Consider the following 17,870-nt stretch of genomic DNA (forward strand, 5'->3'; position numbering starts at 1 on the left):
GGAATTAGCCAGAGTCCGAATTGTTTCCTGTCCTCACTAGATTGTTGCACTGTTGTTTGTTATGTTGTTTTATCGACTATAAATAAACATTACTAATACTATGACTATGATGTGCCTGCTCAACTGAACTTGCGTAAGTTGACATAAAAATAGTATAGAATTCACATATTTGGTGTAATTTTACTGATGTTATCGTAAGTCAGGTCGTTTCAGTATAGCTTAGCTAGTATTTTCCACGAAAACTGCGAGAAAAGATGATAATTTTTCCAGGGGAAAAGGAAATCTGGACCTAATCCTGATGATAATTTCATCAAACTCTCAAACGTAGCCAGGTTTTAATAATACTTATTAATAGGAAAGGCCAAATGAAGATTGATTGAAGTAAGCAGATGAGAGAGAAGGGGGTTTAACCCGCATTCCACACGTGAGGAACCCATGACGTTGCACAGGTGACGCTTTCGTTGTCACATAAGCTGGGAATCAACACCAACCACTTGACTCATGACATATATCTTATGATTTAATACATTATACCCTGCCCCCTTTTATAATAGCTAGAATGGCCATTTTCATCAAAATCTTAAAGCGAGAATTTCAAATTTTCTAAGAAAGTCAAAACATAATTATTTCTATGTCTTTTGCTCAATAGGTTATCAAATCACTATTATACGATCATGGGCATTATTTCCCACCCTTAAAAATCTATGACACAGGAAATAACAACACAATTACCTCCCCTGTTTCAATGAGGGTACTCCCAGCTTTAACATTGCTTAATAACAGTGAGAGTAGCATTGTTGTAGACTGGAATAACCAGACACTAGAGATTGCCATTCAATTGAGATTTCGGGCATATTTCGCCGAATATAACTGATTTGAAATTAGAGTAAAAACGGAAGCGATTGAATGTAAATCAGTTTATATACATTCATATTACATTATTATATGCGTTGCGACCCATTTGTGTCAATTTCTAGGTCCCAAATATTAGCGATTTAGATGAAGAACAACCTTCATGGGTTGCCTTTACATGTTATTTGCTTTAGACATATGTTTCATTGCCTAATAATAGTCTATCTTTTTCTCTTATTTTTTAAGAAATCCAAAATGTCAAACCGTGAAAATGAAGTGAATTGTCCATATTGTGATGTAAGAATTCGGACAAACAGAATTCAGATACATTTGTTAAAATGTCAGAAGGTAATGTAACTATTCTTGACATTTTTGTAACAATGGAAATGAAATGAAATGAAATGGGGTTTAAAGTCCTACTGTTTTGCTCCGAACTGGGCTAATGAAGACGGGCATATGCCATACAGTGTGCTATGAGGGAAATTTTGCCCGGACAGCGGCACTATGGCCTACTCTTGTATCGAATTCCAACTGTCAGGGGATCTTTTACGTGCACGCCAATGTGTACATGGGACCTTGTCAGGCCCTCCATCCTGCATCACTGACAATGGGTAACCACGCCGGAAAATCTAGGTGAACTTTCTCGGACAATGCAGGGATCGAACACCCAACCTCCAGGCTAGAGAGCCATCGTCTTACCCACTTAGCCACCGTGACCCCCTTGTAACAATGGAGCTGCTCAGATTTTTTGTAAATATTGCTATCAATATGAACAAATAATCGTAAGTCGGGAGAGATGTATCTCCATAGTCTATGTAAGATCCTGGGTTTGCATCGTGTTAGCCTAGAAGGTTCCGTGGGATTTCCCAATGTGGGACGAAAAGGAAGTTGATGCACATGACGGAAGTACTATGCTTACAGTAATGTTAAACCCCCTTTAAACTGGGTCGAAATGATCATCATTAGGTCTTAAAACTGGGTCGATATGATCATTATTAGGTCTTAAAACTGTTGATCATCAATAACCTTTTTCAGAAAGTATATAATTTTTCTGTGCTTAACCTAAGCTCAGATGTACATGTACTCAAACTGATTTTTCAATATTTGGTTTAGTGAAATGAAATGGGGTTTTACATTCTACGGTTCTGAACCAACTGGGCTAATGAAGATGGGAACATGCCATAAGGTGTGCTATGAGGGAAATATAGCCCGGGCAGGGGTGCTATGGCCTACTCTTTAGTCTTATGTCGAATTCCAATTGCCAAGTGTCGAGTGGACGTTAAACCCCATTTCTCTCTCTCTCCCCAATTGCCAAGGAAACTGCTACGTGGATGCCAATGTGTATACGGTATCTTGTTTATTTGCCCCTTTGAACAACCATACATTGTCCCTGGCCAAGCCCTGTGTCCTGAAACACTGACAAGGGAGAAATTTCTCAGCCAGCACAAAGATCCCTTGGCAGTTGGAAATCGATATAAGAGTAGGCCGTAGTGCCGCTTTCTGGGCAAAATTCTCTCATAAATTTCCCTCATAGTACACTGTCACTGTATGGTGTATGGGTGTATGCCTGTCTTCATTAGCCCAGTCGGAGCAGAACAGTAGGACATTAAACCCATTTCATTTCATTTCATTTAATGTAAAATATATGTTTTCTATTAACAGCACCATGGTAACGATAAAGAATATGTAACATGTACATTTAACGCTTCTCACATTGTTCAGAAACATGAATTAAGTCGTCACCTAGCAACATGTCCAAATCGAGCTGTGGTGGATAGAGTGGTTGATTATGGTTTGTACACAGTTTATTGTTAGTTTAAATAGAATGTGCGATCTCTTTATTTTTTGGGGGTTGTTGGTTTAAACCATCGAACTATCGCAGGCATTGTTTTCTATATTTGGTTGGTGAGCTGGAAAAAGCTCTCCTTGATGTGCCAAAGTCAAAAAATCGCTCTCCTATAAAAACCTCTTAATTCTGGGACTTCAAGTTCATGTAGCATACACAATTACACACATAGTGACTTTTGACTGAGTGCCTGAATCTTGACCATTGAGAGTTTTTTGTCAAGCATCTTATATCCGAAAAGAATCCTATTGATTTTCGATAATTACTGCCAGAGTTATAGCCCTTGATCTCTTTGAAAAATCTTGTAGAAGCTCCTGAGGCTAAAGTTAATGGCTGATTGACTTTAAACTTATACACAGCGTTTAAGGGACAAAGAATCCTATTTATTGTCAATGATTTCCGATAATTACTGCCAGAATTAAGGCCCTTGATCACTGTGAAACATCTTGTGGACGCACTAGAGGCTAAAGTTAATAGAAATTGTTTAAGGTCGTGAGACTAAATAATTGAAATAAATTCTAATGTTTTCTGATAATTACTTCATGGGTTATTACTCTTAATCAGATTTTCATGTGTGGTAAATGTTCTCATTACTGACATAAGAAAAAATATGTTGACTTCCCAAACGACTTATCTTTATCATGAAACAAGCATATTAAATGGGGGTTTATTGTGCTACTTCTATACATCAATCATATTAATAAAGACAGGCATACTCCATAAACTGTACTCAATCGATGAATATCTCAAGTATTATATATGTTTGATGATTTTGTGTATTTTTGTAGAAAATGATAAAATGAGTAATAATAATGGTGGTAAGAAGCTGTTAAAGGGGTGTACAGATGTACCACCTTATAATACGTATGAAATACCCTGTACAGAAGATTGGGATGATGGTAAATATAGAATTATTATAGTCCAGATGAGCCATTTTAAGCAATAGGAATCACATGCATGCAAACTCTAATACGAATACCAGTCCAGAAATGGTTTAATTACGTTTATTTACAGATACTATGTGGTATTGAAATTGCATCGATCGATGCTGCTGTTCTTTCAAAATTCTCCTCAAACATGTTGGACTCAAATGTTCCTATACTACAACTAATACATTATTTTACTGTAGCATTTTCATTTTCAGACACGCCTCCAGAAACTCCATTTGGTATTTTTATTCCAACACATATTCATAAACAATACAATAAAACAGCCAGGTAAATATTCAGTTAAACTTAAAACAACTACAGATCTACCAAATCCTTCTGTCAGTTATAATAATTACAACAAGTCTACCCAACTCTTCTGTTAGTTATATTAATTACTACAGGTTTACCCAATCCAGTTCGTTATATTTACTACAGGTCTGTCAAATCCTCTTGTCAGTTATAATTACTACAGGTTTGCCCAATCCTTCACCAGTTGTATTTACTACAGGTCTACCCAATCATTCTGTCAGTTAAAGTACTACAGGTCTATCCAATCATTCTGTCAGTTGTATTTACTACAGATCTACCCAATCATTCTGCCAGTTATAATTACTGCAGCCTGTCTGAAGGTCTACCCAATCCAGTCAGTTATAATTATTACAGGTCTACCCAATCCTTCATCAGTTGTAATTACTACAGGTCTACCCAATCCCCCTGTCAGTTATAATTACTACAGGTCTACTCAATCCTCCTGTCAGTTATAATTACTACAGGTCTACCCAATCCTTCATCAGTTGTAATTACTACAGGTCTACCCAATCCTCCTGTCAGTTATAATTACTACAGGTCTACCCAATCCTTCATCAGTTATAATTACTACAGGTCTACCCAATCCTGTCAGTTATAATTACTACAGGTCTACCCAATCCTTCATCAGTTATAATTACTACAGGTCTACCCAATCCTGTCAGTTATAATTAATACAGTTGTAATTACTACAGGTCTACCCAATCCTCGTGTCAGTTATAATTACTACAGGTCTACCCAATCCTTCATCAGTTGAAATTACTACAGGTTTACCCAATCCTGTCAGTTATAATTAATACAGGTCTACCCTATCCTGTAACTTATAATAACTACAGGTCTACCCAGTACTTCTGTCAGTTATATTTAAATACAGGTCTACCCAATCCATCTACCAGTTATAATTACTACAAGTTTAAAATTAATTTGTGAGCTGTAAATTAGAGATCATGCTTATAGTTGTGTATAATGGTATTTCATTTTCATATATACCCAGTTTCGTCTGTGACCCAAATTCGATGCCTAAAACATTAACGGGGTCATGCTTGTTAATTTGATACCACATATGTCGGGGGTGGATCACGCCGAAGAAGCATGATGGGCGAACACACAGTCATCTTTGATTTTATTTATATATAGTATCCTGGTGACTTATTCACTAACACATTAGCTAATTAAGAATTAAGATTTGTACTTAGATTTTTATCTTCCTGTCAATAAAATGCTAAAGCCTTGTTTGGAGTACCTCCACTGATTTGAATTCCTCCCCCATTCCCCATTCCTGTCTTAGCTTTACTTCCTCCCCTTAAATTTGAAATTTCATTCCTAGGAGCCAAGTGTCTCCTGCTTAAGAATCTTTACTCTTAGGATAAACATAAAGATTTAAATAGATTGAATTATGTTTCAGTCTAGTTGGGATGGTCCAACATGATTCTGATATTGGTAACCGACAGGAAGATGAATCCAAAATACAGAGAAATATGGATGCTGTGAGAAAACCTGATATCCGCCCCAAATATAGATCAAGAGTATTTCAGTATTCCGTGGCAGCCGCCTCAACCGACAGAGGAAATGTATTCCAAGGTATGTTGCTTAGAAGACTATACATGTACAAATGTCCACCGATTTTACGTATGTGATAGAATTGGTCAAACAGATTCCGAATATAAACTTTCTCTGCCAACTCCGGTATCAAACCAGAGACCACATGATCAGTGAGCCAGCATCTTACCAACCGAGTCACTGTGGAATACAAGGACCTGTGATTCTTGGAATACAAGGACTAATGATTCGTGGAATACAAGGACCTGTAATCTGTGAAATACAAGGACCTGTGATCTGTGAAATACAAGGATCTGTGATCTATGGAATACAAGAACCTGTGATCTGTGAAATACAAGGACCCGTGATCTATGAAATACAAGGACCCGTGATCCATGGAATACAAGGACCTGTGATCCGTGGAATACAAGGACCTGTGATCTGTGGAATACAAGGACCTTTGATCCGTGGAATACAAGGACCTGTGATCCATGGAATACAAGGACCTGTGCATGTTATGGGTTCAATCCCACACTTGATTATGACAAAAAGTAGATCATCTTCTGTAAATTAAAAATCAGGTTTCTAATCTGACATTTTTTATTGCACCCTCCACCTTTTTGAAGGAGGCAGGGGACTTTTCAAATGGTTTTGTCTGTCCATCCATTTGTCTGCCTGTCTCATGTTTTGGGACACAATAACCCTGCTTCTACTTAGGCTATAATGTTCAAACTGCTGTAGTTGTTCATTAGGTAAATGTTTTATTTTTGTTATTTACAGGAGAAAATAGACCAAACAGCCAGTCCTTGTCATCCAGCTTAGAGCCCAATACACAAAGTACAGAGACTGTTAGTTCAAGACCCAGTAAAACCCACAAGCTGATGGAGTTGCTTTCTTTGACTACAAAATCAAATGACGATGAAGAGGATTCCCAGACATTGAATGATAGTGTTGAAACCATTCCCGACATTTCAACGAACAGATGTCTGGAAGAAATGCAGGGTGTTGGGCGAGGTTTCTGGAAGTATAACAGTCCGGTATATGGGCGTGGTCACATGGTCCATCACATGACTGATCATATGACAGATGATGTCCAATCAGCTTCTACAACAGAAGCAACATTAACAGGAGTCGGTAGGGGAGCTTGGATTAAGAATAATCCAAATCCTCAAAAAGAAGTTGAGATGGACGGGAGCAAACAAGATGTTGGTTGTCGGATCCAAGATAAACCTACCATTACTATCGGAAACAATCAAATTCAACAGGCTGGTGTCGGACGAGGTGCCATGCTTCTCAAACAACTTAATCTCAATTCACAAAATACTGAGGAAAAAGGGACAGATCAGTCATCACAAGGACTCCAGAGCTGTAATACACCTCAACAAAAACAATCCAATAAATTTCCAACTTGTTCTGTATCTGGATTCGGAAGGGATGTGCAGCAAGATGAGAATGAAATGATAGACTTGCCGGCATTTCTGGAAAAGCCCATATTAGGTATTGGACGAGGAGCTCGACTTTTAAACGGAAATCAGGATCCCAATTTCTTTCCTCCGTCTGGGATTAAATCACCCAACTTTACAACAGGTAGGTTGACTGTTGGATTAAATTTGGTTACCTGGGTGGGTAGGGTTGCTAAATGGTTAACATGTGGGCGTTGCATCATAAGGTTTGTCATTGAGTCAGTTCGACGTTAAACTCCATTTCATTTAATTTCATTGTTATTGAGCCAAGACCCCTACGTGCAAGCCAATTATTGAAATAAAATTGAACCATATGTTAGTCCCTAGTTTGTGTCGAGTGGATGTTAAACCCCATTCTCTCTCCCATTAAACATTATTACCTTGGATCATATTTTATTTCAGACGAGGCGTATTTTACAGACAGTTCTGTATCCAGTAATGAGGTAAGTAGTTATGACATTTTATACAAAGTCACAAGTCAGAGAGAGATTTAAAATAAATCAGATTGTTGTCAACAGACACTTACAACAATAGTCATGGGTATCACAAAACCATCTTTTATGGCATCTGACGTTTCGTAAGTGTAAAAACTTTCTTCCTCAGAGAACTTGTAAACCATCTTATATGGCATCTGACGTTTCGTAAGTGTAAAAACTTACTTCCTCAGAGAACTTGTAAACCATCTTTTATAGCATCTAACGTTTTTTGAGTGTAAAAACTTTCTTTCTCAGAGAATGTGTAAACCATCTTTTATGGCATGTAAGTGTAAAAACTTACTTCCTCAGAGAATGTGTAGTTGTATTCTCTGAGGAAATAAATCTTTACGCTTACGAAACATAGATGCTATATATAAAAGCTGGTTTTGTGATACCCATGACTTTGTTTTTAACAAATCACCATTGACGCCCTCATTTTTCAAAATATCCTGCCATCACCACTGCCTGTCTGAACTATAGTTGTCCAATCTTAACTTTTGCTGTTTAATCAACTTCAGGCACCTCTTGTAAAAAAAATTGGGAAGACGGAAAAATATGTGTTTATCAAATATCTGTTTGTGTTTTCAGTATTTTGAAACTGCTAAGAAACTGACAGAGATTAATTGAAATAATAAGAGAAGGTAAAAGTATGTATAAATGATATTATTTAAAGGAGCTAAATCGCTAATATTTGGGACCTAGAAATTGACACAAATGGGTCGCAGTGCATATAATAATGTAATATGAATGTATATAATCTGATTTACATTCATTCGTTTCCCGTTTTACTCTAATTTCAAATCAGTTATGTTCGGCAAAATATGCCAGAAATCTCAATCGAATGGCAATCCAGTCTACACCGATAGTATTTATTGCACATGCTTTCCAGATAAGAATATGAGTCACTGTTTGACATGACTTGTGGAATGTGTCTAGCCTTGTTCTTCGAGTCCCTTATTTCAAATGGCGCTGAAATGCATTATGGTACACGATTGGTTTACCAATGGTAAAATGTTTATTTTGTCTTAAATATTGGATATCAGAAGCCCATCTTTTCCCTGTAAGATCACAACATCAGTGTTGATTTAAATTGACAAAAAATTTGTGTTTCCTCTGATGACCCAAAACAATCTGCCAAAAAATAGGTACCCACTATTTCATTCACAAGGTTTTTTGGCAAAGGGGGAATAACTCTAGAACTGATAGTCATGGAACGCTGAATATCGTCAGAGTTTGTTCTCACATGATCCCTGTGCTTCCCACCAAACTTAAATTTATAGCCTCTATCCTGTTCACAAGGTTTTCAGCAAAGAGGCATAACTTTTGTATGGACCTCTATCACTTTCACAAGTTTTTCAGCAAACCAGATAGCCTCTATTGTTGCATCCATATTGAAATATTCTGAATATCCATAGGGTTCATCCTCTCATGACACCAATGCTTTACACCAAATTTGAAAAGAATCTTGTCAAAAACTGTAGTTCACAAGCCAATTGTTGATGGAAATATGGGGCAATGATATAATATGCCTACACTGTAATGTGGGCTATAAAAAGGAGTATTTTGCAAACATTGTATTATTCTAGTTGTTTACCTCATGGGTTTACGCTCAAGCGAATTATTGGAATAAAATTGAACCACATGTTATTCCTAAAATCACCTAGTTTTTTTTGAGTGGATGTTAAACCCCAATTTATCTCTCTCTAGTTGTCTTTAAGGAGGAATAAGTACTATTATTAAAGATGAAATACTATATATATTCATGTATATATACATTCTTTACATTTCAGAATTAACTGAATGTGAGAATTCTTCACCATTCTCCCATACAGTGTTGTCTTCTCCTGCAGTTCACAGTAGCCTCTGCTAACAGTTCACTTTACTACAGACCAAGATTCTTGGTATTCACCGGACAATAATAAACAATTGGATAAAACAGTGGCACAAAGTGGTATGGTGATGGCCACAGGCTAGCTTCTCGATTGTACGTCCCCTAGACTCATGGATAAGGTTTAGTACTCGCAAATATAAAAAAGGAAGACATTTTAAACATATGAATTATATAAGACAACTTATACAATAAGGTTAACAGTGGTAATTTCAAAACAATTAATTTCACCATTTGATTGGATACCTGAGATTGTCACCACCTCTGCACGCCACCGAGATGAAAACCAAATAACAGATGATATTTTGATATTTCTGTTACTATTATATAATCTTTTACTATGATATAACCTGTGACTATGATCTAATGGTTGAATGGGAGAATGAATGTGATGTGTCCATATCGATTACTGTAGCTATAATGTATAACCCTCCAAAACAAAAACCGTCTTTATTCTTGGGATTGGGATTGGTCAAATGGTTTAACCCATAAGGTCTGTCATTGAGTCAAGTGGCGTGATTTCAATTCCCCGCTTGTATGCGACAAGTAGGGTCGCCTGTCCAACTTCCTGGGTTTTCTCTGGTCCCCTCCAAATGCTAAAACCCCCTACACGCAAGTGATTATTGAAATAAAATTACATCATATGTTAGTACCGAAATGACCTAGTTTGTGTCGTGTGGATGTTAAACCCCATTTCTTTCTCTATTCTTTGGGTCAAAGTTTGTTCTTGTATATAATCTTGTATTTTGATAATATCGTAACCATATATATTGCATGTAATTAATAAGAGTCATAAAAAAATGATTTAGCAAATGTAAGATTTTCAAGACGTCTCCCATCTAATCATGGTAGGGTGACCTGTGCACTGTACAGAAAGTTGGTCTTGACACGGCGAATGTACACGCTTTAGTGACTTATCTCGAAGTGATTTCTCACATACACTTACTATGATAACACTCAGCGGAAGAGTCTATGATACTATAAATATCCATCGCACATGCAATTTTCTACACATCTATCAACTATTACAGCCGAAAAAAATCTATTGTTGACGATTCTGAATAGTAGTAATATTTAGCTTATTGGTTATTACAGCAGCTTTAGAAATTACGTTCGTTTTATTTTTTAAATTGCTTTATCATTTGTTTAGTACAAATAATATCTCTGAAATACTTGTGTTGGGCAAGAACATGATACAAGCAGTAGTTTCATTTTAATTTTACAAGGTTCTTAAAACAATTGTTGAGTTGCCCAACGTGCGTGTTTCTTAATTCAATTTATTGTTCCAGCTTTCTTTTATGTTTCATAAAAAAGTAGTCTTGATTATCCCGGCCTGTTAATCAAACGTAGAATGGTCGGTAAACGGGTTAAGCGAGACTACTTTCAAAACAAGGGCACGTAACCTATTTTTACTCACATGTGCTCGGATGTTATGACCGACACTCGGAACCATCTTTCAGTGTATTATTTATGGATGATTAAATGGTCATAGCTTATTAAGTACAGCATGACCGTTTATTTAGTGACTATAAATGTTTGAAGCTGATTTAAGGCTTGGTGTATGTAATAGTTATTAGCACACTTTCCTCGGTGTATCGGTGAATATCAGGACAGTTTTGGTCGAGGGGCCCAGCCGAGGCAGCTCCCGACCAAATCTGTCCTGAATGATTTTGCAGTGGAGAGATGACCTGAGTAGTATTTACACCTGCGCCTTGCTATGATACTCTGAGCGTAAAACAATCACGTGTTTGTTTAGACCACATCGTCAAAACAACATGTCTATGGCGTAGAGGACTGCGATATTATTAAATGTTGTGTAAAGGAAATGCGAAACGTGGGTCATTCCTGGTGAAAGTATGCATCGGCGGATGGTTCTTCTGTTGAAATTTATATGTAATAAAGTTTATGACTTTCTAGGCGTTTATTATCGAGTCTGTTTTATGTTTCAACCGAAAACTGACAAATACTTTCTGCTCTTTCATTTATCCCTTTCTGAGACTCGCGTTACATTTCATGGTAGAATGATTTTGCAGTGGAGAGATGACCTGAGTAGTATTTACACCTGCGCCTTGCTATGATACTCTGAGCGTAAAACAATCACGTGTTTGTTTAGACCACATTCCTGGTGAAAGTATGCATCGGCGGATGGTTCTTCTGTTGAAATTTATATGTAATAAAGTTTATGACTTTCTAGGCGTTTTTTTTTTCATCCTGCTTATTTTCAATGCCTGTGAAGTGTCCAGCAAGAGAACTGCGCCTTCTATCATCACAATTAATTAAAATAATTATTCAATATTCTAATTTATATATTTTGCATATTAATATAAATCAAACCAAATTATGAAATAGATGCCAATTGATATGTATAATAATTGATTTTTGTAATATGTTGTTATGTTAATTTAATGTCATTGTATATGTTTTTGAACTGCCATGTAGTTCCCCCCGGTTTGTTTTGTTACTATGATTTTGACTAGTTGTTTCATGTACATTATCCTTGTGCATTGTATAGAGCCATCTTATCAATTGCGATCTGGGTCGGACTAAATGAACAGTACTCTTTCTGTATATTTCTGATACACCGATACTTTTAAGCATGTATTGAAAATAAACAGGACAGTTTTATCAAAGGTTGCCAGTGGCAACGAGTAGAAGTGGGATGTAAATATAGATATTGTGGTGTAATTGTCAAGATATTTGAAGATAGTTATTTATGGTGGGGCACCCTAATCATGGCATCAATCTTTCGCATAGGGAAGAAATGTAAGATAATTGCTGCCATATTTTATTCTAATAATATGATAGGCACATTATTGGGTTGTTGAGTGGCTGAGTACATGAGAGGAACCGAGGACAATAACAAGACAGGGTTAATATATTCTGATATTTTAATAAATCTTCATAACAAATTATGTATATTTGTAACATAAATATATCAATAAATAAATGTTGTACATGTAAAAAATCACCATGAAATAAATAAAAGTTTCAATATTTACAATAAATCCAGTTATAATTTCAATGTAATTAATTAATGATATGAAAAATGCTGATGATTCAAACTATAAATAATATTATCATCAGTTCTACAACTAACACTTTAAGTGGTCTAGCTGTGTTTTAATTCTGATGTTATGATTATACTCCAGTGAAAATGTCCATTGTACTGTAAAATGAACTATAAATAAACGAACCAAATTTGTAATCTAAATTGTATTAGATCGCCATTTTTTTTTTTTTTTTTCAAATTCATTGCTACTTTAATAATGCTGTCTTATTTTTTTTTTTTAATTTCTATTTTTTCACTTTTTCAGAATTTAATAATAATAATAATACTGTCTTTTCACGTTATTAGAATTTAATAATGCTGTTTTTTTTTTTAAAAAATATCTATTATTTTAGTCTTCTTTAATACTGGATTAAAAGTTGTTTAGCTTTCTGGATTCAGACATATATAAAAAAAAAATATTGACAGTATTTAATTTTATATACAAAAAAAAATAATAAATCATAAAAGTGGACGGAATGTTTTCTTATTTAAAATATTGTATGTAGTCCGTTGACATTAAAATACAAGTGATGAGATAAATAAATGTAACTCGTCTCTGAAACTTAGAAAAAGACAAATTTCTAAATTCATAATGTGTAAATAAAACTCAAGGTTTATGAATAGATTCAAAGTGAAAAATCATCCATGCTTTATTAGAAGATACGGCTTAAGTAATCCGTTCTTTCAAGAAAATATTGGTCATATTATAGTTTCTATTATCATGGCACAGCAGATTTGTTTAGGCATTTTTAGAAAATAATGACAAGGAAAAAAAGCTGGATATAAATTATTTAGTAATCTAAACTCATTAACAAGGCTGTTCCACGTTTGACCCAATGATCTGAGGATTTCTCGCCACATTTAAGGTCGACAGAGACGATGAAGGAAGGTCGACTAGACGAACCAGTTCTATTCGGATAATAATAACAGGGACAAGTATAAGTTCCTGTAACGAGAAAAAAACAACATTTAATTTATATAGACCAGTACTGGATTGACCTGCAGGCTTGCATTATAATTTTCAAGTCTTTACATTATACATAATTAGGTTGTTGACAGTTAAGCAGGTGCTTTCTGTCTGTTGACAGTTCTTGTTGCTTTGGATTGGAGTGGAACCGGAGATGGAAATGAAATGGGTTTTACTCTGACTAGGCTATTTAAGATGGGCATACACCATAATTACAGTGTGCTATGTGGGAAATTTTGACTGGACAGCTGCGCTACATTTCCTACTCTTATATTGAATTCCAACTGCCAAAGGAACTATTGTTTTTTCGTCCAATCCAAATGACTATATGTTGTTCTTGCCAGGGCCTCGGTCCAGACCATTGACAAGGAAGAACCACACCGGAAAATCCCAATGAGCAAATGTCTCACTGAGTCACCATGGCTCCCGAGACATTTGGTACCCGGCCAGAACTAGTCAATGGTTATATAATACGGAAAGCTATCACATATTCCGGCAGAAATGAAATGGGGTTTAACGTCTTACTGTTCTGTTCCGAACTGGGCTAATGAAGACATGACTAGACAGCTGTCATTGTCAGGCCCTCCGTCCTGCATCATTGACAAGGGGGAACCACACTGGAAAATCTGGATGAACTTTCTCGGCTAATGCAGGGATGGAACATCCGATCTCTAGGCTAGTGAGCCAGCATCTTCCCAATTAGCCACCGTGATCCCCCATATCTCAGCAGTCTAAGGAACACCAGTTTCAGTCTTTCAAGGGATGTACAGGTATTAATCTCTAATTTTCTTCAAAGAACTCAAGTTTGCTGAACCCTATATTTAACCCTTTTCCTGGCTTGTTGGGGTGTTAGAATGAACGCATTACCATTGTGGGTAATTACAGTCTGTTGGGATAACCTAACTATTGGGGGTAATCAGAACAAACAGTCTGGTGAGGTAACATTACTATTGTGGGGGGTAATCAGAACAAAGAGTCTGTCGGGGTAACCCTACTATTGAGGTTATTCCGAACAAATAGTCTGTTGGGGTAACATTATTTTTAAGATATTTACCTTTACTGGATTTTTTCTTGTTTTCTACAGGTTTAAAATGTATAACAGGCATAGCACAGACTAACTGCATGGGATTAGCTTCTATTAAACAGGTATTCTTCTTATCCCAACCAGCACCTTGTAGGAATAATCCTCTAATATATACACCATCCTGTCGAGATAAATACACAATATATAATATATACACCATCCTGTCGAGATAAATACACAATATATAATATATACACCATCCTGTTGCGATAAATACACAATACATGATATATACACCATCCAGTTGAGATAAATACACAATAAAAGAGATGGTGTTTAAAGTCTGCTAAACACAAACTAGGTCATTTTTGTGACTTACATATGCTACAATTTTATTTCAATAATTCCCTTGAGCATAGAGGTCTTTAGCAGTGGGATGAAAGCAGAGAACCTGAAGGAAATCCACACGGTTGAACAGGCGACCCTATTCCTTGTCACGTACACGCTTGGGATCAACACCACGCCACTTGACTCAATGACACCCCCCTCTCAAAATTTTATATTAGTACAAAAACAAAAGCTTTTATTTTCTTGTTATTTATAGTCAGTTCATAACATTTATTATAAGTTCCACACATTTATTATCCATCACCAAACAAACTTAAAGATGAATTATGTAAGATTTTAATGAATGTATTGAGAATTTCATTCAAATTATGTATTCCTAGCAAAGCTATTTCACTCCCCCACAACATTTAATAAATATTCCCACATTTCTTCAAAATTCCTTGTAGAAAAATAAACGGAAATAAAAAAAATGAAAAAAACTTACCTCTGGCATTCGTGTAAAGTTTGACTCATCAACTGTCATGACAGCAAAATCCCATGATAGAGAATCAATTGATACCTAAATATAAATATATGATTAACTAATATAAATCAAATGAGATGGGGTTTAACATCCTACCCTTCTGCTCTGAACTGGGCTAATGAAGACGAGCATACGCCATGCAGTGTGCTATGAGGGAAACTTTGCCTGGACAGCGGCACTAATATTATTTCAAATTCCAACTGCCTTGGGTTCTATTACGGCCACACCAACAACACCTTGGTTTTTCATCCAATCAGAATGACTATACGTTGTTTCTTGCTAGGGGCCCTCTGACCTACGTAACTGACAAGGACTACGCCAGAAAATCATAATAAACTTTCTCTGCCATCACCAGGATCAAACACAGAGCCTCCAGATAAGTTGAAATATTCATTTAGTTACCAGTACTGGATGATCATGTTTGTTGCCATAACACAGGAATTTCACTGCTTCATAGCATGAATGGGGTGACAAAACAGAAATGTGAAGAGAATGCAAGCTGGAATTAGGAACCATGAAGTAAAACTATCGCTCTTTTAAAAGTTTAATATATTTCCATAGGCCAAGCTGGACAAACAAATTGTACATTGCAATTGAATGGACACAGTTGTAGCTGATAATTTAACTTACATTATTTTTTCTAGCAGAGTTTTGTAAAACGGCTGTCAGGAAACCAGTAGGGAAGGTGAATCCTGACATCCAGAAGATAACGGGAGGATGGGCTGTCTGCGCCCATTTAGCTAATTGTTCCACTCGTAATACCAAATCTCTTGTCCATGCTGATAATGGTTTCATAGATGGATATGCCTATAAATACAAACAATATTATCAAACACCAATAAATAAAATAATCCAGCTACATATTAAAGCAGGGGACGATTAAAATGGGTTGGCCATGACTTGAAAGAGCTAAGAATTTGAGTCACAGGGAGGGGGCGTAACTCTAACTTGCCTTATTTGCCATGAATTGCTGACTCCTCTGATGATCTAGTGGCTTGATCTAGAATTGAGATTTGACTTGGTACTAAAGTCACTCGACTTGGATTTGAGGTGAGGCAACTTGGGACTCACATGTTCAAGCATCAATGCATTTAAGTTAATAAAGAGAGAGAGAGAGAAATGGGGTTTAACATCCGCTCAACACAAACTAGGTCATTTCGGGACTTACATATGGTTCAATTTTATTTCAATAATTCACTTGCGCGTAGGGGTCTTTGCAGTTGGAGGAAACTACGAGTTGGACAGGCAACCCTACTCCTTGCCAGTTGACTCAATGACAGACCTTATGATACAGCCCGCACATGCTAACCATACCGCCATCCAACCCCACAATTTTAAATAATCCAGCTACTTTTAAATTTCAGCATGGCCATCACTACATTAATCAAAGCTGCTGACAAATAGAACCATTTTATGACCTTGATTTATCTTTCACAACATTGTAGTTGCTAAGGGATTCCTCAATCCCTCAAATGCCATTCAGAGACCATAAAGACCCAATCAATAATGAATTATTATTAGTAAATTAAAGGGGAGATAAAAACAAAACAATCTCACCTTCTCCCAGGCTGGTGGAACGCGACCATCATATATACACTGGAAGATATTCTCAAGGTCAAGTGTCATGACAACCAGACCTTGGATACCCTTTTCAAGGTCAGTTAAGGACGTTCGTATCTCACAGAGTAAACTGTTATATCTTTGTATCTAGAAAAAAAAAGAAGAACAGTTAGTCATGTGACATATCACAAATAATTGGTCTGGAATTGATGTAAATAAATGAAATGGGGTCTTCCATCATACTTTTCTACTAACCAGGGTATTGAAGAAGGGCATATACTCCTATTTTGGATCGAACATGGGACCTACAGTTTAACGAGCTGACGTCTTACTAACCTCTTGTAATAATACAACATTCAATGGTGAAGGATCAGTTGATAGAATCTTCTCTGTTCCTTCGTAATCCACATCTTCTGGTATCTGACGGAAAATATTTGCTCCTAGTTCCAACACCTAAAACACGAGACTATCGTTATTAAATAATTCACATCCTTAACAATACAGATCTAACTCTTTTTTTTAATAATCTTTTTCTATCAACCAACTATCATAGCATTAAGTGTGGCAGCATTTTTGTACTTCTCTTTTTTGAAATGAAATGAGACGAAATGGGATTTAACGTCCATCCTACTGTTCTGCTCCGACTGGGATAATGAAGACGGGGGCATAAACCATACAGTGTGCTATGAGGGAAATTTTACCTGGACAGCAGTGCTACGGCCAACTCTTATATTGAATTTCAACTACCAAGGGATATCTTACGTGCATGCCAGTATGTACATGTGGCCTTGTTTTTTGTCCCATCCAAAAGACTAAACATCTCTTATTTGAGGAAAGATAACTGGTTTATATGTCTACGTAAGAGTAAAAATATCTCACCTTATCTTCGCGACTTTCACCACCAGTACTAGAAACTTGTGGTTGTAGAGAGAGGAGTGTGTCGAACAATATTCTTGTATCTTGTATCTGTGATGTTATGTCAGCGTTGGGATGTTGACCGAAGGCTTCGGGATGATCGATGTTTGGTAACATGCTGATGTATTCTTTATAAGAAGATTGGGGGCCATCTTTAGGTATGTAATACGTAGGTAAAGATGAAA

General features: G+C 36.4%; 1 protein-coding gene across 2 annotated transcripts; it reads left to right on the forward strand.

Annotated features, from left to right (window-relative positions):
* The first annotated feature begins 3 nt into the window (after positions 1-3).
* Positions 4-12,537, forward strand: LOC126808617 (uncharacterized). 2 transcript variants are annotated; one of them, XM_050533475.2, is made up of 10 exons: positions 4-133; positions 1,099-1,200; positions 2,515-2,644; positions 3,487-3,597; positions 3,843-3,915; positions 5,339-5,514; positions 6,253-7,059; positions 7,338-7,378; positions 8,000-8,058; positions 9,202-12,537. In XM_050533475.2, exons 2-9 carry the CDS (start codon positions 1,108-1,110, stop codon positions 8,036-8,038), a joined length of 1,470 nt encoding a protein of 489 aa, XP_050389432.2. In that variant the 5' UTR covers positions 4-133; positions 1,099-1,107; the 3' UTR covers positions 8,039-8,058; positions 9,202-12,537. The 2 variants fall into 2 exon arrangements, with proteins under 2 accessions (XP_050389432.2, XP_050389433.2); XM_050533476.2 differs by having other exon boundaries at positions 8,000-8,052.
* Positions 12,538-17,870: the final 5,333 nt, after the last annotated feature.

Source organism: Patella vulgata, chromosome 1 (genome assembly GCF_932274485.2).
Source record: "Patella vulgata chromosome 1, xgPatVulg1.2, whole genome shotgun sequence".
NCBI classification, from domain to species: Eukaryota; Metazoa; Mollusca; class Gastropoda; family Patellidae; genus Patella; species Patella vulgata.

Bases quoted from the DNA above. Each gene is read 5' to 3' on its own strand.
- LOC126808617 (XM_050533475.2), top strand. From the start codon at position 1,108: ATGTCAAACCGTGAAAATGAAGTGAATTGTCCATATTGTGATGTAAGA. The intron at 2,645-3,486 runs GTTTGTACACAG...GTATTTTTGTAG, and splicing joins GGATAGAGTGGTTGATTATG to AAAATGATAAAATGAGTAAT. The intron at 7,379-7,999 runs GTAAGTAGTTAT...TTGTGTTTTCAG, and splicing joins GTTCTGTATCCAGTAATGAG to TATTTTGAAACTGCTAAGAA.